Source organism: Equus przewalskii, chromosome 17 (genome assembly GCF_037783145.1).
Source record: "Equus przewalskii isolate Varuska chromosome 17, EquPr2, whole genome shotgun sequence".
Taxonomy (NCBI): Eukaryota; Metazoa; Chordata; class Mammalia; order Perissodactyla; family Equidae; genus Equus; species Equus przewalskii.
The window spans coordinates 71,434,115-71,458,495 of record NC_091847.1 but is presented as its reverse complement, the minus strand read 5'-3'; the positions used below and the strand labels follow the sequence as shown (position 1 = coordinate 71,458,495).

The 24,381-nt window shown below is 41.1% G+C and overlaps 1 protein-coding gene across 4 annotated transcripts in view; it reads left to right on the top strand.

The window, feature by feature from the left end:
* HECW2 (HECT, C2 and WW domain containing E3 ubiquitin protein ligase 2) overlaps positions 1–24,381 on the top strand; it is a 373,452-nt gene that overhangs the window by 150,258 nt on the left and 198,813 nt on the right. For all 4 annotated transcript variants that reach the window (XM_070581715.1, XM_070581716.1, XM_070581717.1 and 1 more), the window contains exon 2: positions 3,919–4,245. In XM_070581715.1, the coding sequence (XP_070437816.1) occupies positions 3,954–4,245 (292 nt within the window). In that variant the 5' untranslated portion in view covers positions 3,919–3,953. The remainder of the gene's footprint in view (positions 1–3,918; positions 4,246–24,381) is intronic.

Below are 24,381 nucleotides of genomic sequence, written 5' to 3'. Positions count from 1 at the left end.
CTGGGCCTTTGTCTTTTGCTCTGTTGTATCCTTAATGCCTTTCACGTGGGAGGTGCTCCGTAAAATTTTGTTGAAGGAAGGAATGAATGAATGAACCCAATACTGGTGAGAAAGTCAAATTTCCACCTGTATCTCTGGATTGAGGACCAGAAAATGGCTCTTGTCAGGATTATGGGGTCAAGGCTCACATTTCGGAGTAGTTGAGTCCCTCAGTGCCTACAAGGCTCTTTTTTTCCCCCTATTTTTGGGGCTGTGGCCTTGAATAATTGAGGATGCTGACAGCCTACTCTCCCAATGGGTGGGGGATGAAGGGACTAGAATTAAAGTAGGCTGCAGTCACATCATAGTATTAATAACAACTTGATTGATTATTACTGTATATCAGGCCCTGTTCTAAATGCTTTACCTGTACAATTATTCAGTTCTCTCCGGTATCCTATGAGGCAGGTGTCATTATGTCCTTACTGTACAAGTGGGAAGATGGAAGCACAGAAAGTTAAAACAAATTATCTGAGACCACAGAGCAATTTAATGTAGAGACATGACTGAAACCCAGAAATCAGGCTCTGGGCTTATTCTCTCTCCACTGTGCTAACCTGTCTCCCTGATTAAATAGAGGTCATTTTAAAACAACAGTGTTGGTGTACTTACATGTTTTTTTCTTTTTTTCTGGAGCCAAGTAATTTTCTGTAGTTCTTCTGTTGTGACTTTAAGGTATGAAGGTTCTGGCCTCTTCCTTTCTCTCGGGGATGTGGTTCAGTGATAGACAGCCTGCATTTGCTGTCTGACTGCAACGTGTTAGCAGTTAATTATTTATAGTGCTCCTTGAAGCTGATGTGGTGCTTTCCTCACTCTGCATTTACAAAGAAAGAACGGCCTGTTGAAACCCACTGAAATGAACATGTCATGAAACCCTCAGATTACAAGTTGACCTGTATTTTAGGCTTCATGAGTTTGAGGTTGTGCAATGGTTATGGGTTATATTGTGTCAGAATTACTATATACCACATCAGGAAAAGAACTGTTAAGTTTATGAAGAATATCAGTTTCTCTGTTCATTTTATTTTTGTCCTTTTCACATAGGGTGTCTAGCCCGCCAATCCAAGTTATTTTAATTCAAGGGATAGTGCTAAAAATAGGAGATCAACTTTATGACAAATTAATTGAATAAATACATTTACAAGTACCATTACCCCAGCAATGGCAGAATTTGGGTCCTCTTCACTCAAAGTGTTTATGAAATGGTTTGGGGGATTGGAGAAATTAGGGAATTCACCTGTTTTCTTCCCTGAGACTCAGTATCCAAGGTTTTTAGTTGTAATGTAACTATTGCACTAAGACTAGTTTTTTGTTTTTCTTTTTTTAGTGGAAGCTCATGCTGACTTTGCAGGACATCTTTGTAGGGGTGGCCTTTAAATGAAACATGGTGTATCAAAGAGGCCAGCACGTGCGAGGGATGCAGAGTAAATGTTAAATTCATAAATTTATAAACTGCTGAATTATGTAGTTCCGAAATGGGTAATATAGAGGAGAGCTAGATTCATTCTGTGCAGAGCCAATAGGATCCGGGTGAGGTGGTGTGAATCCATGGGCAGACAGGAAAGGCACTGGCAGATAGAACCTCAAATGCACTAGATTACAGTGCCCAGGTCTTAGAAAGAATCTCTGTCAGAATCTGGCAGTGGAGAGAAAAATGGATATTTTAGGGCTAGACTCTCAGTGAGCCAAAATGGGACTGTATCTGTGTTCCAACAGGAAAAGCCCTGTTTCTTTAGATGGAGGCCAAGTGGAGCCAAAGGAAATAGCTTATCGTGGGTCCAGATGGTAGAAATAGTGTGGACTGGCCAGAAAATCAGAGATGGCGAGGGGCAGCCCCAGAAAAGGGACACAAGGTGTAAGCCGTGCCCCTAGGAGCTTAAGAAGTATCTAGGAGAAAAATGCTCACTGTTCATTTAACAAATATTTATGAATACCTACTGTGTACTGTGTACTGTTGCAGACACTGGGGATAAAATAGTGAACAAAACAGATGAAAATCCCTGCCCTTGTGAAGCTTACATTCTTTTTTTTTCCCTTTCAATTTTATTTAGGTATAATTGACAAATACACTCTACTCTCTATGCTACACTTCTGCTCTGTTTCTAAGAGTTTGACTTTTTTTAAGATTCTACATATAAATGATACAATGCAGTGTTTGTCTTTCTCTGTCTGACTTATTTCACTTAGCATAATTGCCCTCAAGGTCCATTTATATTGTCGCAAATAGTAGGATTTCCTTCTTTCTCATGGCTAGATAATATTCCATTGTATATATATAATAAATCTTCTTTATCCATTCATCCATTGATGGACACTTGGTTGTTTCCATATCTTGGCTATTGTGAATGATGCTGAAATGAACATGGAAGTGCAGATATCTCTTTGAGATCCTGTTTTCACTTCCTTTGGATATATACCCATAAATGAGATTGCTGGATCATATGGTAGTTTTATTTTTCGCTTTTTGAGGAAGATCTATACTGTTTTCCATAGTGGCTATACCAATTTACGTTCCCACCAACAGTGCGCAAGAATCCTCTTTTCTCCACATCCTCTCCAACACTTGTTACCTCTTGTCTTATTGATAATAGCCATCCTAACAGATATGAGGTGATATCTCACTGTGGTTTTGATTTGCTTTTCTTGATGATTAGTGATCTTGAGCACCTTCTCATGTACCTGATGGCCATTTGTATGTCTTCTTTGGCAAAGTATTTACTCAGTTCCTCTGCCCATTTTTTAACTGGATTGTTTCTTTTTTGCTATTGAATTGTTTGAGTTCTTTATATTTTATATTTTGGATATTAACCACTTATCAGACATATGATTTTGCAAATATTTTCTTCCATTCAGTAGGTTGCCTTTTCATTTGTGTTGATGGTTTCCTTTGCTGTGCAGAAGCTTTTCAGTTTGATGTAGTCTCATTGCTTACTTGCCTTTGTTGCCTGTGCTTTTGATGTTAAGTCCAAAAAATCATCCCCACAACTGATGTCCAGGAGCTTGCCTCCTATGTTTTCTTCTAGAAGTTTTATGGTTTTAGTGCTTAGTTTCAAGTCTTTAATCCATTTTGAGTTGCTTTTTGTATACGGTATAAGACGTCGTCCAGTTTCATTCTTTTGCATATGGCTGTCTGGTTTTCCCAACACCATTTATTGAAGAGACTGTCCTCTCTTCAAGCTTACATTCTTGTTGGGGGAAGTACACAATAACCAAACAAATAAGTACATGGTACTGTGCAGTACATCAGATCATAATAATTGCTATTGAGAAAAATACAGCAAGAAAGGAGAGATGGGGAAAGCTGGGGTGCTGCAGGTTTAAATATGATGGCCACTGTGTTTAAGTGAGGAGGTGATATTTGAGCAAGCTTTTGAAAAAGACAGTAAAGTTTTTTTCAAGAGTTAGGTTCCTATGCTAAGGAAATTGAGCAAGTGAACTTGTTCTCAATGGTATATTTTAACTATGTTTAGCATGTGTCAAAATTTTGTGTCCTGCTATTTAAAAATTTAGTTACAGCAGGAAATAAATACATGTGTGGGGTGAAGGAGAAGAGGATGCCATTTCTGAAGGTGGGGTGTCTGGTAATGGAGAGACCTAAAATGGATGGTAGAGAAATCCCCTTCTCCTTAATTGCTAGGAGAAGTTGTGCCGAGTGAAATTGAGGGCCACAGGTGTGTGATGGTCTTTGCCGTCGTGTGACCTCAGTCTATAGAAATTGTTTCTGACATCATCAGTTGACAGTAGAATAATAGGTTTTGACAGCAGAAGATTATATGGTTAGGCTTTAATAAATGCTCCTCAAGGCTTTATATCTGGGAAGCTTAAACCTGATTCCTCCCGTTGTAGCGCTAATGCTTTGCGCCTGTCTGTCTCTTGCAGCTTTGTAGGAAGCCAACCTCAGAGAGGCAGACGGGATGGCTAGCTCAGCCCGGGAGCACCTGCTTTTTGTGCGGCGTCGAAATCCCCAGATGCGGTACACACTGAGCCCAGAGAACCTCCAGAGCCTGGCCGCCCAGAGCTCCATGCCCGAGAACATGACCCTACAGCGGGCCAACAGCGACACGGACCTGGTGACTTCTGAGAGCCGCTCCAGCTTGACTGCCAGCATGTACGAGTACACGCTGGGGCAGGCCCAGAACCTCATTATCTTCTGGGACATCAAAGAGGAGGTGGACCCCAGTGACTGGATTGGTCTCTACCACATAGGTGAGTCAGGTGAAATGGACCTGCCTGTGACTCAAGAGCATCCCCTTTTACTCTGATGTCATACTATTCTGTATTTTCTCCTGGAAAAAAAAAAATCACACGCACAAGTAAGCATAGCAAGACTCTGGGAATTTTCCTTTCTTCTTTGAGAGTGAAAGAGTCAACAGTTACAAACACCTTTGCTGATATGAATTTTGTGGTTACATTTCTGCTCTGATTAAATGCCAGAACCTGCAGATTTTACAGTATTTTCTTTTTAAAACTTCTCTTTGCCCTTGGTCAGTAGTCCTATTCTGGAAAGAGGTGCTTATTAACGTTTACTTATATTTTTACACTGATGAGAAAGATATCTTAGATTTAGATAACTGATGTGAAAAAATGTTCTGTATTTTCTAAAGGTTGAACTTCATTAAGAACACCTTGTAGTCTAAGGTATCTTTTCATTTCAAAATTCCTTGATGTGTCCTGGATCAATTAGATGAAGAAAGTGTCGTATTTTCCTAACAAATAAGTTAGAAATAGATCGCTATTTGTTTTAATAAAAATGTCCCAGTTCTGTGTGGCTAATTTGCATCAGTTATTCAAAGGCGAGTGAATGATGAATATGCATCCCAGAAAATACAGAGTCTGCTTTATTTGAAAGCCAAAGTCAAAACCTACCAGTCAACCATGAAGAAAATCTAAATCCAACCTGATAATGAAATCTAGCATTCCCCAAAGTTGGAGAGCTTTTTAACGGAATGAAGGGAATTCCTTTCAAAATTTAACATCAGATATGTTATTAGAAAGACATCGTTGGTTTCAATGCTGATCATAAACCAAGCAGCCCCTTCCCCCCTTTTTAATGAATAAATTAGCAGGAAAAACAGACCCATCGTTTATGGCAGTGCTGCTCAGTCAGGGACGATTTTCCTCCCTAAGGGACATTTGGCCATGTCTGGAGACGTTTTTGGTTGTCACAACTGGATAGGGGATGGGAGACCAGGGATGCTGCTAAGCATCCCACAATATGCAGGACAGCCTCCCACAGTAATTATCTATCCCCAAATGCCAACAGTTCTGCCGTTGAGAAACCCTGGTTTGAAGCAAAGTAATATTCTTGCTGAAATTTTATTAAAATGTTAAACCCACTGTACTTTATGTTTCTCTGGGACCCAGAATTTTATGTTGACTAACATAAAGTTGGTTTGTATTTACCTTCGTAGCTCGTAATGTTTAGTCATGCTGGATAGCAAGAAATCTAAAATGACAAAAAAAAAAAAAAAAATCAATGAATTCTTCTCTTTTTTTCTCTTATGACAGCAAAAGGGGGAAAAGTCTTCAGAGTTTAGCATTTTCCCCAAGTGTGTTTAAATATATATTAAAAGTGAGGAAATGCTTAATATGAGACAACAAATAGACTGTGTTTTTCTTAAATGCTTTTTATGTGATATTTCTTTGGGACACAATCAATTTTACTTTCTTGATTGAAGAAAGTAATTTTTGTATGAATAACTTAATCTGTAAAATGCCGGAATCACTTAAGACAGTAATGCCTATTACTTCATACTTTTTTCCCTGACTTTCTTCCTGTTTCTCCATCTCACTTGTTATATTTCCCTTTCTAAATGTATTCAGGAAGGAACTCAAGTATTCAAAGCTGAGTTTATCTTATCTCCAAGTGATGAAAACCACAAAATCTTGGTGTTCTTATATTTTACTTTCTAGAGGGAACAATATAGGTCAAAGTTCTAAATCTGGAATTAACCCAAGGATATAGCTAGGAAAGTAGAATTAGGAAATAAATCTCTTTAGAAAAATACTAACTCTTCCTCAGTCTATTTCAAGAGGCTTCTGTATCTTTCTCACATAGCATTGTATCTTTGCTTTGTTGTATGTAATGTCTTTTCTTTTCCCCTTTGGCCAATTTCAACATTTTCTCTTTATCTTGGTTTTTAGCAGTTTGTCTATGATGTACCTAGGTGTGATTTTCTTTCTGTTTATCCTAGTTGGAATTCTCTGAGCTTCATAAGTAAATGTTTTTGATGAAATTTTTGGCCATTGTTTCTTCAAATACTTTTTCTATCTATTTTTACTTTCTTCTTCTTTTTCTGAGACTCCGGTTACACATATGTTACATCATTTCATGTTGTTCTACAAGGCCCTGAGGCTCTGGTTAATTTTCCTTAAATCTCTTTGATATTCAGATTTGTTAATTATCAGTCTTCAAGTTCACTGACTTTTTCTTTTTCAGCTTCATTCTGCTATCAATCTCATCCAATGGATTTTTAAAATTTCAGTTGACTTCTCATGTATGGAATTTGCATTTCTCTTTAAAAAAAAATTTTTTTTTTCTCCCCAAAGCCCCAGTGCATACTTGTATATTCTAGTTGTAGATCCTTCTAGTTCTTCTATGTGAGTCACCGCTGCATAGCATAGCAACTGACAGATGAGTGGTGTGGTTCCATGACCAGGAACCAAACTTGGGCCGCCAAAGAGGTGAGAGCACTGAACTTTAACCACTAGGCCATCAAGGCAGGCTCTGCGTTTCTCTTTTTATAGTTTTTATTTCTCTTATGAGATTCTCTATATGTTAACTCGTTCAGACCACATTTTTTAATTGAATTGATTACCGTTGCTTTAAATTCTCTGCTACATCCAATATCTGGGCCACCTAAGGGGCAGTTTTTATTGTCTGTTTTCCTCTTGGCCATAGATCCCATTTTCCTGTTTCTTTGCATATCTAGCAATTTTTTATTTTACATTGGACAACTGAAGATTCTATGTTGTAGAAATTCTGAGTTCTGTGGAATAATTTTATTTGAATGTTAATTTTTATTCTAGGAGGCAGATTTATTTCCTTGTACTTACTGGGTGTGATTTTTACACCTTGTTAGGATGGATCCATGGAAAGCCCAGTGTAGTTCCCCAGCACTTCTGACTTGATGGGACTCAGCCTCCAAGTTTGGTCTTGCCTGTGGATTTTGTTAGGGCTTGGTTTGGGGCTTTGTTAGGTAGGTCTATGGTAGACCTTACTCTAGGACTTTGCACTTATTCCTGAGTAGTGGCGTTTCTGAGGTCTTAGCTGGAGGCCCAGAATGTTAACCAGATCTCGCTGCTCTGGCTGGGCTGTAACTCTGGGGTTCTCCAGCATGCTTGACCTCTAGCAACATCACTGTACTCTCAGCCCTGTAGCAGCTGCTTTCTGGAAAGCCTTGGTAGTCTCACCCTGCACATGTGTAGCCCAGACTTTAGCCAAGGCCTGTAGGGGATCCCTGTGTCCACTTTTGGCCTTCACTCTTGCATAGTTCTTTCTTTCCAGTGCCCTGCCTTGAGATTCCAGTCACTTTGGTTGACTCACACGCTGATCTCTGCCTCCCCAGCTTATTAGAACTGCCCTGGACCCCGGCCTCCCCGCACTGTGCTCAGAAAATCATCCCCTGGCTGAGATCTGGGTGGTCATAGAGCCACCTCATAAGTTTCTCTTCTCTCTGGGATTTTAGTCTTATACCACCTCTTGTGCAATGTCTGAAAACCACTGCCTCCTACTTTTACAGTTGTTTACATTAGGAAGAATAGTCTGGAACTAATTACTTCAGTATGACCTGAAGCAGAAGTTCCTCCCATGCTTTTGATTTAGGGTAGGCAGTAAGAGGTTCCACTTAATTCTCCCATGTAGCATTTGCAGAGAATTCTGAATAAAACTGATGGTTTGAGGCCCATGTGTTCGTCAGTTTTTCTTAGTGCATTTTCTGATTGTTTCTGATCCCTACCAGGGAAGAGGCGTGAGGAACTGGCACCCCTAGACCTCTCAAGGGATTGAGATGAACACAGACTAACATTCACGAATGAAAATAGTGCACAGGTATAATGAGGTACTTGGTGTTCTCAGACATGTTGTTGGTTTTGGCAGGTTTTCCACAATGAATAATTTTAAAAGGTATCTAGAATATTAAATATGGTTCACTTATATAGTTGCAGGGTCGTGGCTGTTTAAAAGGCTTATCTGGGACCTCAAAATGAGTGAGCAGAGGCCCTGGCTTTAAGCAGAAACAGCCATTTATCTCCTGAGGTTAAGTCAGGCTGTTCTGACCACTAGACTGGAGGCAGCCTTGCTTCTGTGGGGACTTTGCCCTTCCACATGGAGAGAGATGGATGACAGCACTGTAGTCTTTGACTGACAGCCATTTCTTGATCTCTTCTTCCTGATGGGGTTGAGGGTGGGCAGCAAGCCCTTGATCCCCAGCCTCAGGAAAGGTCTAGACCTACATGGGAATTCAAATAGTGAGTAGTCTAGGAGAGGGCATGAGACCCAGTTCTGGCCAGTGAGATGGAAGGGGAGACTTAGGGGGACTTCCTTTTCCAATGAAAAGCCAGAGCTTCATGGAGAGAGAGTCTTTAAACCTCCCCTTCTCTTGTACTTGGGATTCTGGTGAAAGGATGTGTAATCTTGAGTTGTTGCATCCGTTTAGCAACCATAGACATCAATCAAGAAGATAAAAAGCTAAGGACAACAGAGCAGAAAGATAGTCCAGACTTCTTGGTATATAAAAAAAGTCTCCCCCTCTTTGTTTAAGTCATCATTTCTTTCTTGTATGAGCATTTATTCGTAACAGAGCCTCTGGGGTGGCCATAAAGATGGGAAAAGGAAAGGAGAGACACAAGTGCTTTTAAAGGCAGGTGAAGACTGAGTGGGCCACTTCAGGAGTTGCCGCTCCAGGGAGAGTGCTTGGGCTGCTTTAGTATAGGTAAAAGCCACTAGGTTATTTTTATAAGAAGTAACAAAAATTTGATATAAAAATTTTGAAGAGAGTAACCCCAAGCCCTGGAAATTTTTGAAAGTTTAACAAGACCAGGAAAGTGATGGGAAGAATCTTTCAAATGAGTAATTAGTAACTTGAAAATATGCAAAAGAGTTTTCATGGACATCATTAAGTGAAGGTTGGTGAGGTGATATGTTTGGAGAAGACCTGAGAGCAAAGAGGAAATGCAAGGCTAGGATGGGGAGAAGAATCTCAGGGTCCAGGTTGTGTTGTACTTTAAGGCTATAATGGCTAAACAGGAATATGCATAATAAATTATCTCAGGCTCTGGGAAGTAGATGCGCTGAGAATCCAGGTTTCATGACAGTATGTCAGGAAAGTCTTCAGGTTTCTATACCTCTTGGTAGGAAGCAGCCGCTCCCCACCAGTTGTGTCCCAGGAGCCGGACTGTTTCCTAGCAACGTCTGGTTTTATTTGTGGAACAGAGAGATGGTCTCTATAGAAATAAGTCCCGAAGGGGAGGGATTTGGGCGGAACACCGGGCTGGCGAGGTGTGGCCTGTTGGCACACTCTGCATCTTGATTGTGTTTCTCTTGGCTTACATTTTCTTCCTCTCTAGAAGTGTGGTTAGTTTTGTTTGGCTAATTGTTAATAATGTTTTGCACTGTACAACTCACTCCAGATGACTTATAGCACTGTGAATCTGGAGGGAAAATATATTCTCCTGAATCAGGAAAATAAATCTTTCTCTAGGCAGTTTAGGCTGTAGGGGAGGAAGACTTTTCCTCTACCTAAATGTGGGTTCGTCTGGCCGGAGAATGAGTTAAATTCACATGAGACAGAATAGCAAGAAAAAATTGAACAAAGCTTTATGAGGACCATGGCCTGGGGCCTTTCTTCCCAAAGGAAGAAAGGGCACCGAAGAAGTGGGGTGCACATAGTGGTTATATACCCCCAAACAGGATATTTCACATATGATTGAAATGTCCCTCCCACAATAGTCACAAGATTGCCCTGTCGGCACAGAGCTTGATGGACACAGCAGGTAGTGGGTCTGCTATCTCAGAGGGCTTGTAGCAGGAGGCAAGTCTATTGTCTCGAGCTGGACGGTCACAGGTGAGCGCAGCAATCAGTTCCTAGCCTAAGGAAAGATGCTTAATCCTTTTGGGAGGGGGAGGGAAGTCAGTTACAGGAGGTTACCAGACAAGCACAATAAACAAATGCAGATTTAAGTCCTTGCCTTCCCTATTGATTAAGAGTTTCTAGAGACAAGGTCATCTCCCCTTCTTCCTGGTAAAGAGGGAGATAGCTTTACAGATGGAGAGTTCCTTTACAATGTAAATGTCTCTTACAAAGAGTAAGTAAATTCTACTTTTCAGTTGCTTTCCTGTCTGCAAAGTAACTAGCCTCAAATAATCATCATGCCAAAGAGACATATCTTGGGGTGGCCAAATCCAGGTCCCCACAAGGCAGTATGTAGATCCTACTGGGAATACAAAGAAAAAAAGTTGAAAATATCAAGGCACCACTTAGAGACACTTTGGATACGAACATGGTTCTCAAAACAGATGCTAATTACATCTTCTCCCTTCAGAAAGTTTCACATACATCCTGAGATTTCCGGAGATGATCACAGTGTAGCTATGGCCCTGAATCTCCAAATTACAACAGTTAATACCTTGCGGATGGTTTTCAAAAATCACTAAGTTTATAATTTATGGTTGGTCTCCAAAATTGGAATCGACCCCTCACAAGTTTAACCGTGCTGCTCGCTGCCTCCTCCTAAGCTCTCTAAATGAAAAGAGCCAAATGCTCATCTCGTGTAAAAACACGTAGGGGGCCCAGCACACACAGCTTTTCACGAACAGCCAAGTGGATGCCTTGGAAAGAGGAGGCAGAGCATATTAAATTTGTTTCAGGTTCACTAATTCTCCTTAGCCTTTCGGTTTGTGCGTATTTTTCTGGCTATTCAAAAGAAAAACACTTCAAAAGGCTGAATTGGCTTTTTCTCATTTGCAGGCCACTTTAGGTACCTGAACAGAGCTAGGAAAATGCATGTTATGAACATTTTTAAGGGTCTGCTGTGCTGTCCAGGAGTGCTACTCAAAGCGCTGATCTGCCAACCATTTGTTACTGATCTGTGACTAGATAAGAAACTTTCTCCAGGGTGTAAATCAGTGTAACTGCTTCCTTCACTGAGAAAATCTTGCTATTAAAAAAAAAATTCACTTAAGCTAAATAACGGGCTTATTGAGGTAGATGTTTCATAGTCTGGCTCAAGCTTCTTACCTTGCCATGGACCAGTGACTAGCAGCTGACCAGAATCTGTCTGGACCACACTGAGTATACCTCTCATGTCCATCTGTTGATGAGCTCTTCAAAGACGAAGGGCAGAACAACTGTGTATTGACTCTGTCTTAAAAAAAATCATGGCTTATGTATTATGATGTTTCTCAGATTTCTTTGCAATTGGATGGTAAAATAAAGTAAGATTGCAACAGTCAGCCAAAGCATTAGGATCATGAATTTTAGAGCTCTGATCCCAATGTTTAAGCTGATGTTTTATGGATAAAAAAGACTGAGGTCCAGAATGGTGATGCCATACAGCTAGTTGAAGGCCGTCAAGGCTGGAGCTCACGTGTTCTGTGTCTCAGTCTTCATTTCTTCCCCTCTGTGTTGAAAAATATAGTCTAGTGTTTTCTAGCCTTTAGTTATTCGCTCAGCACCTTCTAGATTTTTACAGTACTGGATTATCACCTGTACTGTTAATATTTTTCTGTAAACCATCTGATTAAAACAAAACAAGCTGGTTATTTATCCTGACCTTGTTCTAAGCAATGAGGTCTGGGACAGTTTTGCTGTGTTAGTTGTATTTCTTTCTAACATGTATTAACTCTTCAAAAATAGCTTTTGTCGATGAAGCACCCAGGATCATTCCATGCAGCGCGCTTTGAGAAATTCTGAGGTTATCAGTGGTTAAGAGCACAGGCTCTGTCGTCAAATAGACAAGTCAATTCAAATCCTAGCTTGGATGAATTATATAATCTTTTAAAACCTCATTTTCCTCATCTGTAAAAAAAAGAAAAAGACTAAGAAAAGTACAAATATCATGAGAATTAAGTGCGATAATGTGTGTAAAGCTCTCAGCAAGATGCCTGGGCTCATTGTAAGGTCCTGCTGATTATAAACTCTCATCATTATTTTGGCTACTGTTAATGATAGTGAAGTCATTTTCCTGGTAGTATAAAGCTTCAGCACAAACTTACCACTAAATCAGTCCACAAGAAGGGATTTCCAGATTGAAGTGACATACTAGGACAATTCTGCTTATAGAAAACAAAAGCCGTTCCTTTGAAACTGAGCTCTAGGAATTATACAAAGCTAAAAATATGAATGCTAAATAAGGCAGTATTTTAATTTGAGTATTATGTAGGTTCTAAACCAACATGCTTTCCAAAGTGATGGAAAAGTTGCCGTTTAATCTGAAATTCAATCAAATGGAACAAAGAATTTATGTATAAGGTATTCAGTTTCCAGAATAGCTATCAAATAGTTGAGTGCCTATTCTTAAGCTCTTTTTGTATTTTTACATGATTACTGCCAAAGAGATATTACTTAAGGTCATGTCTTTACATTTTAAAAAATGCTCTTAGAAAATAAGAGGTTTGAACATGACATTATTTTTTGGAGCAACTTAACTCTAAATTACTTTTTGTTACTTAGTAGTATCAGTCAGAACAGGTCAGATGCTGCAGTAATTAACTAACCCTGAATCCTCAGTGGCTTACCAGAACAAAAGATGATTTGTTGTTGCTAACGCTGCCTGTCTAGCATGGGTTGGCAGGGGGCTTGCTTTGTACTGTAATTTAGGGATGCAGTCTCACAACCCTCTTGGTTTTTACCATATTGGAATATTAAAGGCTGACCCACCTTGTCATTATAGCATCTGTAACACAGGGCCTCTCAGGCAGGTGTGAAGGGAAGAGAACTGGAGATTGTTACTCCAGCTCTTAAATGCTTTGGCCCCAAGGCGACACATTTCACTTCTACTCAGAGCTGATCATTCAGCATTAGTCCCGTGATCTGCCTCACTACAAGGGGACTAGGCAATGGGGAGAAGCTCCTGGGTAATTAGTGAGCAGTCAAGGTCTCTGCCATTAGTAGATATGTCTTGCTCATGTGGGGACCTGGAATTGGCCACCCCAAGATATGTCTCTTTGGCATCAGGATTATTTGAGGCTGATTGCTTTTGATAAACTGGGACAGGGAAGGAGGCTCTGAGGAATGGAACTCGCCCTTTGTTAGGACACATTTACATTTGTAAGGTAAATCTCTATCTGTAAAAGGTGCCTCCCTCTCTGTACCAGGAAGAAGAAAGGAGATGACCTTCTCTCTAAAAACTCTTAATCAATGCCAAAGGCAAGGACTTAAATCTGCATTTTATTGTGCTAGTCTGGTAACCTCCTGTAACTGACTTCCCTCCCCTTCCCAACGTTGGTGTCTCCTTAAAGATTAAGCATCTTTCTTTGGGCTGGGAACCGATTGCGGAGCTCATCTGTGACTCCCCCCACCAGCCTGAGGCAACACACCTGCCACCCTGCGGCATTCACTGGGACAGCAGACCTATCTGTCGTTTCCATCAAGCGCTGTGCCGACAGGGCAATCTTGTGACTATTGTGGGAGGGACATTTCAGTCACATGTGAAACGCTCTGTTTGGGGGTATATAACCACTATGTGTACCCCACTTCTTCGGTGCCCTTTCTTCCTTCGGGAAGAAAGGCCCCGGGCCATGGTTCCTCATAAAGCTTTGTTTAATTTTCTCTTGCTATTCTGTCTCATGTGAATTTAATTCGTTCTCTGGCCAGACGAACCCACATTTGGGGAGAGGAAATGTCCTCCTCCCCTACACTCACAGCATCTCTGGTCCTCTGATCTGTTGCAAAGCCTAAGGCAATCCTTGCGTTGTCACTGCAAGAATAGATGCTGGGGGTTAAAAAGTGTCATACTTTGGAAGACACTTTGCAAGGTGTTCAGGAGCCTGAATGAGAGCACACCTCTGGGGGTGGGGGACCGAGGACAGTACCTGACATCATGGATGCACAGTGGCAGTGAGTGGAATCTGCATTCACAGCATTGCATTGGTGTCTCAGACCATCATGGAGCTTTCTTTTTAAACATGCATGTCAAAGATTTGGTTCACAGAGAAGAATGGTTGTGGAAGACTTCCTTGGGCATTAGGTAGATTTTAAAAAATGGTATAGCTCAGTGTACTGAAGAGGCTAAAGTATATTTTATCCCCTAACGTACTGGTGGAAAGCCATACTTGAAATAGACATTCATCTCTCCGTATATTGAGATGGTTTTTATTTTCTGTCCAGTTATTCTATAAACATTACCTGAGTTTTTTTCCCTCGTGGCGATTTGTGTCACTTTTCCGTAAAGGAGGCTTATTTAGGCGCCATAATTACTCCCGGTTACATAATTGTAAATATTTTGTGAAGATAGCATTGGTATGAGGTTTAGAAACTCTTCATTCTGGTAAAACCCATTACTAACCCACGGAATAATTGCTTACCACATCTTTTAATTTTGCAGTGTTTGTTATAATTGGCTTTTCATACTTTTCTAGGGACTAAATAGTGGACACACCAATAAAGAACACATTTTTAATGCCATCTTTTTATCCTGATATCTCTCTTAAAGTCTGTTGTCTGTTCTTAGCTGCTCTATCAACTTCCTTTTAGTTGTTGCTGATGTACCTTTTCCCACCAATTCACTTTCCGCCATTCTTTGGCTGCTTCAGATAGAGCTGCTGTAAATCATCTATAGCTTTATAGTTTTAATCCAATCCGGGTGACTAGCTTTTAAAATTTGTGCATTTAGTGTTTTTACATTTGCTCTTATTTTTTTTTATACATTTGGATTGATTTCCACATCTTATTTTGTTTTCTGTATTCCGTGCTTTTTCTTATTTTCCCCCTACTTTTATGTCTTCCATGGAAATGATGAGTTTTCTTACTCCGTACCTCCTACATTCTTCCTCAGTGTGTTTGCTTGGAAGTTAAACATTCTGGTTCTAGTCCGTTAGTGGTTCCCTTTAAAATTTTGTCATGTATAATTGAGTCAATAAACGATATAAGGAATCAGTATCTTTAAACACCTGTGAACTGTCCAAGGATCTTAGGACATATTCATTAGAATCACTTTCCTCCCCATCTTCTCTTTTACTGTTGATATTTAATTCCCTCCTGTTTCAAACCCCTTCTTCCATGTTAGTCATTATCATTATTGTTTTGTTTTTTTCATAGACAAGAATCGTTCTGGTTATATATTCTGCCAGACAAACCCCTACAAAACGTCGTGGCTTAAAACAACAATTTACTGAATGAGTAGACAATTTAATGATGAAAAAAAAGACATCTGAATCAGTGGCACTAAGTGCATGGGATTTGGTTTTCCTACAACACCCACACACACACATACAGACACACACCAAAAGTTGCGTTCTAAAATAAATGGAAGCAAGTAGGAGAAGTTTAAAATTTAACTTCAAATCCATGTGGATTTACCAAACCAAAGAATACTTTTTTTCCCTCTGGTTAACGTAGGTAATGATAAAAGGGGTCAGGTGTGTCTGAAATCTTCTCTTCATTTTCCCCAGGGTGTTTGTCCCTCTCTGGGCTCTCACGTGTTCTCTCTTTCGTTTTGCATCATTTATTTTTATCCTTAGTTTAAGCCAGGCTTAAATCTGAATTACAGTAGAGCTGTGATAACTATCAAAGTCATTATGTTAATTTCTGTCAGTTGTCTTCCACAGTCTGGCTGGCATTATTGTGGAGTTTTCGAATAAATACAGACTCGCTTCACAATAGTGTGTACTTCATATGGACTTCGGAGGATCTATAAGGAGCAATTCAGATTTTCAGTGTGTTTTAAGTTGTGGGGACAGTGTTATGACTCAGATTTAATGGTGACATTAAGGAATTCTTCCTCTAAGTCCTTGTAGTTTTGCCTTTTGTGTGTATTTTATTTAAATTATGAGTTGCAAAACTCCATATGTATGCATGCTCATGAAGAAAGCCTGATTTTTCTTTTCCTACATCAAAATTTATAAAACAACAATAAATACTATAGATGGTCACATTTTCTCAAGGTACTGTATAAAATCGTTTCGAGAACCACACTAATGTCTTAATTACAAACAAAGGTTGAAGTGGGTAGAGTCCAGTGGATCCATTAACCTTGGCACTGGGGAGTAGGTGGCCAAGAGGATGGTTTTGGTGTCGGGATATGGGACAGACCTGGGTTCAGATTCTGGCTCTGCCACTTAGTTGGTGCTTAGGAATTATTTAACCATTCCGAGCCTCAGTTTCTTCATGTACAAAGAGGGAACAATACCAAGTTTACAAAATTGCAAGGAAGATGAAACGAGATGACATTTGTAATGTGTGTACAGAGGTAGTTGCTTCATGAGAGGTAGCAGCCACACCCCCCACAAACATTTGTTGAGAGCCTACTATTTGTCTGCTGCTAGGCAGAAGGACACCAACACGAATCAGATCACATTTTTGTGGGGTGAGAAAGAGGTCAGAATGGTGCAGTGTGTTCAGAACAATATTACAGAGGCCATGAGAGCACGGAGCAGGAACAGTTTAATGCCTGAGGTGGGTTCAGGGATGGGAAGTGTACAGAAGGGGCTTCACCAAGAAGGTGATATTTAGACTCATCATGAAATAGGATTTTCTTTCTTTCTTTTTTTTTTTTTTGGTGTTCACATGAGAAAGTCATTCTGGGAACTGGAAATATCCTATGCACGTGCCAGGGCTTCCTTATGCTCTACTTGAAGATTGCACCTCCTGTCCTCATCGCCCTTTCTGCTTGGCTGACTTCTGTGCATCCTTTTAGACAGGAGTCAGAAGTCACCCACTCTGAAACAGTGATGTGAAAAAATTGCTAAGGGACTCTTTCAGAGCTGGTGACTCTGTGTTGTAATTTGTCTTTTTCCACATTTGTCTTTTCATGCCCTCTTAGCTCCTTAACTGCGTCCTGTTCATGCTGTGTCCTGAGCACCATACCTGGCTCTCAGTGCTGCATTATCCATACAGATTAATTCATTTCATTAAAGAGTAGGTTTTAGCCAAGAACAATTATGACATTAAATACTTTTTAATTGAAGATTATTCCATATTATGTAGTTTTCTCCCAATGATTTTTATTCAACAGATTATTTTTGGTATTCATTCATTCATTCATTCATTTGTGCAGCAATATTAGGAGTTTACTATGTACCAGGTATCAGAAAGAATTTTTTAAATATCTATATTTAAGACCGTAGTTAAAGGGCTGTCATTCTAGATTTTTCAATTATTATATAAAATATTGGCCTTTTGCCTCCTATTTCCTTACCCATGGATTCTGTCTTGATTAGGAAAGCATCGTATGTTTAAATAGAAATAAATGTATTCCCTGAATTCAGCTTATTTATTGCTTTAACTCCTATTTTTTTGTCCTGTCTTGTTCTCTTATTTCCAAAAATATGCATCTGCTGCTCTAAGCAATCATGAATGTTTTTCTGAAAATTGTGTGTAGTTTGGCGTGAAGAATATCTATAGTGTTTCTGATGTTCTGAAATATGTATTTATATATTCACAGTATAACTGTTACCTCTATTGCAAACAAGTGCTGTTATAAATTACTGATGGGTCAAGAAATGATCGTCTTGTTACTCTACAAAAATAAGTACTACATTTTGAAGGGGATTATAGTTATAGCACTAGGCTAAAATGTTATAAGCAAATATGTTACCGAAAGACAAACTGAAAAAAAAAGCCGCCTTGAAAATTCCAACTGAGGATTTACATTAGGTTATCTAGTAGGATTCTAAATATTGATTCTATTTCTTTTTAAAGCATCCAAATAGATAGGTTTCTTTAAGTGTAAGTCTGTGGCCTATTTTTGATAGGGTAAAACATTCTGTGTGAAAAGGAAAGCATTAAGAATTCAGTGAACCTCTGGAGGAGGTTAAATTCTTAATTTTGGGCTGTGTGACAGCCGTTTCTTCTCCTGTTCGCTTTAACTACCAAAACCTGTCACTCCTGAGCCATTTCAAGGAGAGAAACAAGGTGAACTGTGCTCTGCCCATGACCCACTGTAACTGCTGATTTGAGCAGGGTTCCAGGGCATATGTCAGGTAACTTCGAATTTTCTGGTCCATCTTGTGATTCGCTGGCCTGAATGGAGTGCTACTGAAAGTAATAAAATTTCTTTTAAAATATCATTATTATTACACGTAAAAGTCTAACTACAGCAGTACAGCTAAGATAAGCAGCAACGTTATCATCTTTGTGTTGTGCTGCTATCCATGGGAGCTCCAGAATTCCTCATTTTCCATAAGTTTCACTCAAATGTAAGGAAACTGTGTTACTTATTTAAGGAAACTGAATGCTGGTCGTGAAGTACTGCATTTTTCATCATTTGGAATCATTAAAATATATTATTCGTCTGTCGAAATTTATTTTCAATCTTAGAGTCATAGAGGTTTTAGATTTAGAAAGGAAATTAGTGACCATTTACTTCATTGGCCTCATTTTACAAATAAGAAACAGAGGGCCCAGATGAATTAAGTAGTGTGTCCATGGTTGATAAGCAAGATCATGGAAAAGCATGCAGTGTTTAATAGGAATTGCCTCCACGGTGGAGTTACTCATGAAGGGAAGTTAGGTGCTAACATCAGTTACTGCAGGTGATTTTTGAGTGTAGTCGAAATTACCCTTGAAAAGGCAATGTGGCTTAACAACGAGTTCAACACAACCAGGTTTTCTTCCAGTGTTGGAATAGACTGCTGTTAGACAGAGTGCCAGGGAAGAAGTTGGCTTGTGTTTAGGGGCAGTTTTTATACCAAAAAACCCTATCATTTAAAACTAAAATTCCGCCCAGCCTAGTGGGCTGCTTGGAAGAACTGTGTATTTCACGCTCCCTTGAGGGCCGTACACTCAGGGGCTGGCCTGGGTCCCGTGCTATTTAGATTGTTCTCTTTCGCAGCCTCTCTCCTTGTCCCCAGTGGGCCATGTGCTTACACCAGAGTATGCAAAAGGGGCAGTTGCAGTGGCTCCTCTGAATATCAGTTCACCTTTGAGGATTTGATAGAATCTGATGAGTCGCTTCCTTTAATGAAGGCTCTGAGAGATTTATTCAATAAATTGGTTTTTTTTACTAGTTTTTAAAGCACTGTCTGAAATATCTCCCCAATACTTATTGTCAGTTTGTCTGAGCAGTACTTCAGTGAAAGAGTTTTTCTTTTACAGCTGTCACAGTTTTCAGATGACTTCTCTTTTCAGATACATAAGCATATTTTTTGTTCTGTTGTTTCTTATGCTTCTTTTTTCAGTTCTGCTCCGTTCCTTAGGATTTGGATTCCACAGGGCTGAGTGTGAACCGCAAACTCTGGGCCTAGGAAAGGCTCAGATGATCTAATATGATTGTTTAGGGTACAAAAATTCCTTTGCCGTTAAATTTCAAACCGACTCATCTTTCCCTAAACTGTCAGTGATGTAATTTATTGTTTCCTAAGGGCAGATGTGACCAACACCAAAAGGGTCCATGAGCTGAAGTATTTCAAATATTAAAATATTTCAAAATTTCTTCAATATCTCTTGAGAAAAGAACATGAAGAAATAAATGATGTATATGGAGGATTCTTATTTATGAGAGGTTACGTTTCCCGTTTACCAAAACCATGACTTGCAAGTCAACAATAACTCTTAAAAGTGACACCAGACCTTTGTCGGTCTCCGCCGCCCCGCCTCAGATGCTGTCCGCTGCCCTTTATTGTTGACGCTTTTCTTTTCCTTGGCTGTGACACTGTCCTGGCTCCCCAGTTTTCTGGTCATTCATTTTTTCCTCTTTACTGAAACTCCTTTCTCTCCTTCTCCTCTAAGTAGTCTTCAGGCTTTATTGTGATCCTTTTCTTTTTAATAACCGTCTCCTTGGATGCTTTCATTCACTCCCAGCTTTAGGCTGTCGAAGCTTTCTAACCAAGGGGGGCTGGAGCCATCTCTTCCTGGCTCATGCACATTTCTTCCCAATTCTGCATTCAGTGCCCTCACCTTGGTGCGTGAAGTCAGCTGTGATGAGAGCATGTACACCACAGAAAGGGGCGAACACTGCACCACAGGGCCCCCCCAACCCCAGCCAGCCCAGCGCTCGTTTGCCAGCGTACCAGTATCGAATCCTAACCTCTATCTGAAGCTCCCGAGATCATCTTCTTCTGCATATCCTACTCCTTCCTTAAACTCAGCTCGTTCAGAACAAATTGATTGGCATGCCAAACCAGTTCTTCTTGGTTTCCCTATTTTTGTTAGTAGAAACCCCAGTTTAGTCTGTCAGCTTTGAAAACCTTGCCCAACTTGACTCCTATACCGCTGTCAACCTGCACATCTAGTCTGCTGCTGCGTGATGGAAGTTTTAAGTCAGCCAGGTTTCTAACTGGCACTGTCGCATCGTTCAAGTCTTACTTTCTTTAGGTCTTTATCATTACCTTCCTCAGTAATCTCCTCAGTCTAACATACTTTTGTCCAAGCCATGTTCCACATTATTGCCAAACATTTAATAAATAACAGTTTATTTTTGCTAGGCATTAAGCTAAGTGCTTTACATATCATACCTCATTTAATCCTTAAACAACCTCGTGGAGTAGTGTATCAGTTAGGATTTGTCAGTGACTAACAAAAACAACAAACTAATCTAGCCCTTCCCTGGACCCAATGTCTGTGGCCAGGAGGATGGCGGAAACAGATTATCCTTCGAAACCACAAGGCCACCTGGAGGTAGGATGGGACTAGTGTCATACAAGCTCCACTGCGGAGGCTGGGGAGAGGGATGGATGCCAGGTAGTGCCATAAGTGGCTAATTTAGGCAGCTGTTAGTATTCTCATTTTACAGCCAAAGTAATAGACCAAGAAGTTAATTAACTTCTCCGGGGTGTTTTCAGTTAGGATAAGGAGGAGCTGAAATTTTCCTGACTGTGCAGCTTAGGCCATCCATTATCCTTTGTCATAAGCCCCCAACTCATGTAGTAGAGGCTGTGAAGTTGGGTAGACCTGTGCGACACTGGGCAAGTTACTTACCCTCTCTGATAATATCAGTCTCATAGGAAATAATAAAATCCTCAGCAGGATTTTTCTGCATACATATAAAGTGCTTGGCACAGGACTTGGTTTAATAAAAGTCTAAGAAATGTCAACTATGATGATGATGATGATAATTAAACTGTATATTTCAGCAAGGCAAAGAACATATTTTTCTCTTTCTGTTTGCTCTACTGGCGAGTATAGCCCATTGCTTTTGGATAAAGTATTTGTTGAGTCAAAAAAAAAAAAAACCCTAAACACTATGTGTAGGAAAATGGGATGATGGAAATTGTACTTCAAGGATTACTAGCATCATTAACGTACAAGGATGTTAAAATGGAACTCATCCGGGATCAGTTTCAGCTGAGGCCCCCAGTGAAAGGTGACAACCACCTCCACACTCCAAAGTGAGGTACTTGCCCGTCCAGGCAAGACGTGGGGAGGAGGTGGCCCAGAATCATTCTCATGACCCTTACCTGGCCATGCAGGTGAGAGAGGAGTTGTTGGCTTGATGGAGGATTTCTTTGGGGCTATCGTCAATGTGCTGGGGAGCCCATTCTCTCTGTCAAACACGTACACGCTGGAGAGATGCGGGGGGCTTTCCTCCACCTCACGTCAAGTGAGAGGGCTGTCCGAGGAATTGCTCCGAGTGCTCGTGAGTGTCCTCTGCAGTGTGAGGGACACCGTGGACTGGTGTCTGACCCCACCTGAGGACTCTAAGGGCGAGAAGCTGTGGCTGAACTCCGAGTGAGGAGGGCTCGCTGGAGTGGCCTTCACTGCCTGAATTGTTGGGACGCGAAGGCATGTTTCTTGTGGGCCAGAGGTAGGATCCACCCACAGTAGAGCTGGTGCGGGGTCATTGTCACACCTGCTCCAAAGGACTACCTGGAGGAGCTGATGTTGCCCAAGGGCCACCTACAGGGACAGGATGGAAGACCTCGGCTGAAAGAGGCCAAGTGTGCTCCTGGAGGCCCAGCATCTGAGGGGCGGAGGGTTGTAAGTGACTACATTGAGGAAAGTGCAGGTGAGAATCCCTGGAAACGGAGCATCTCTCCAGAACCGGGGAAGTGTCCCCTTGAGAGAAAAAGACACTCCAGGCTCATAGAGTGTGGCATCAGATTGTGGCAGTGCCAGCTCAGCCAGACCGTCTCTGCCTCCTGACCTCTCCTTCCACTGCTGTCACGCTGTTAGAGTCAGACGCAGGTGGGCGATGGAGAATGCAGCCACGCCTGCTATCTCTCCGCGGGCTCCCTGCCTGAAGCAGGCCTGAGCTAAGACAGAGGGAAGATTTCATTGTAACTGAAGTTTGGAGTTTTGACCATGACACAGGACTGGACATTTTTTTACAGAAGCAAACATTTGTGTGTCTTGATGTAACCAGAGAACTTTTCAGTTATCTCAGCATGGCCAGAAAAGCCAAGGGGCCTGCTCTCGTTTCATCCAGTGTGGAGCACAGAACTAGTCCCACAGCGCAGACTGGAGCAGGCAGCTGAATCAAAGAACAATGCTGCTTTAAGTTGCACCCAACGCGCCCTGCCTGCTCGGTGTAGTAGTTCACCAAATACCCAGTTATAAAATTCATACTGGAAACGATAGGGTTAAGCATTGTCTTTGGAGTGTGATGTGGAGAAGACATACTGAGATTTGTTTGGTTTGATTTTCAAGTTGCAAATTGAGATGTTACAGGAATGGGGGCCAGGCCCGGCTTTAGTCTTAGATTTAGGGTGAACTTGAGCTCACCGCCCCTGGGCCGAGTGGGATAGAAAATGGAACTGCTGGGGAAAATGTTGCCTTTCTCTGTCTCTTGCTTCTAAGTCAAGCCAACTGACAGCTGTGCTCAAGTCCCCTGGAGAGAACCACTTTTGAAGAAATATGCATGTGCCATCAGGCTCTGAACTATTTATGGAAAAGCAAAGCACTTCGCTCAAAAGCTGCAAAGAAGAAAGAGCAAATCAGAGGACCGTGTTCTCCGTGCTTTTGACCACGTTGGTGGGAAACAGCCGGGTGAGGAGGTGGACAGCGGAGTAGTAATCATCACCAACAGCGACAAACAACACACTGAGGCAGGAGCTGCCTGAGTTCTTGAGGCGTGAAGCACAGAGAGACTGAAGAGAGGCCTCCTGTCCCTAAGAACGGCCTTGACATTCCTATAGACACCCGCGCAGACCGACAGGCTAAGAGAAAGGAGGGATGCTGTGTGCCGTCTGTGTGGCTGGGGTAAACTTCGAAGAAGGAAGGGGGAGCTCCAAATTAGCGAGCGGAAAAGAAGGCAGCATTAAGGTTTTAAGACTTTGGTCTTCCCTCCAATTTACCCATGATAATGTGTCTATCGTGCCTTTATGTTTAGAGTGCTCTTTCAGAAGCATTTCATGGAATTCTTAGAGCAGCTGTCTGCCTGATTGTGCCACCTGAGGGTGGAAACCAGCTGAGGAAACTAAACGGGTGACGTTGCTTACCCCAGGTCAGATGGGTGGTAACAGAATTTGATCAAATTTGTCTTACAATTTCCTAATTCAGAGGGCTCTTGTGGTGTACCAGCCTTTCGTGCTGTGTTAACAAAGTGGGGTGAGAGGATTTAAGATGGTTTGTGGGCAATATTTTTAAAATTTAATAGTGATGTGTTTATTTTCAAGGTTATGTTATATTATTGGCAGGAAGACTGGTTTTCCATTAATGGACTAAGACAAACTTATTTAAGTAAAAAGAGTAGAAATAAAAAATCATCAAGTAAATAGTGCTGCCGAGACGTGTCGGTGATTGTGAACGGGGCCTGTGCACTTGTGATGTTTAGGAACCCCTGGTCTAAAGGCTTATTGGCCAAAAACATAGAACTTATACTTTGATTACGTCCTCTGAATCTTATACTTGAATTGTCTCATGTGGCTCGGTCCCGACCTCACAAGTGCATTATAAACTCTGTGAACAGGGACTGTGTCTTATGTAATGTAGGTGTTATGGGTTGAATTGTGTCCTCCCAAAATTCATGTGTTGAGGTCCCAACCCCAGTACTTTAGAATGTGACCTGATTTGGAGATAGGGTTTTTACAGAGGTAATCAAGTTAAAATGAGGTCATTAGGGTGAGCCCTAATCCAGTATGGCTGGTGTCCTTGTGAAAAGAGGAAACTTGGAGAAGATGTGCCGTACAGGGAGAACGCCGTGTGAACGGGAAGATGGCCATCTCCAAGCCGAGGAGAGAGGCCTGGAACAGATCCTTCCCTCACAGCCCTCAGAAGGAAATAACTCTGTCCACACCTTGGTCTCATT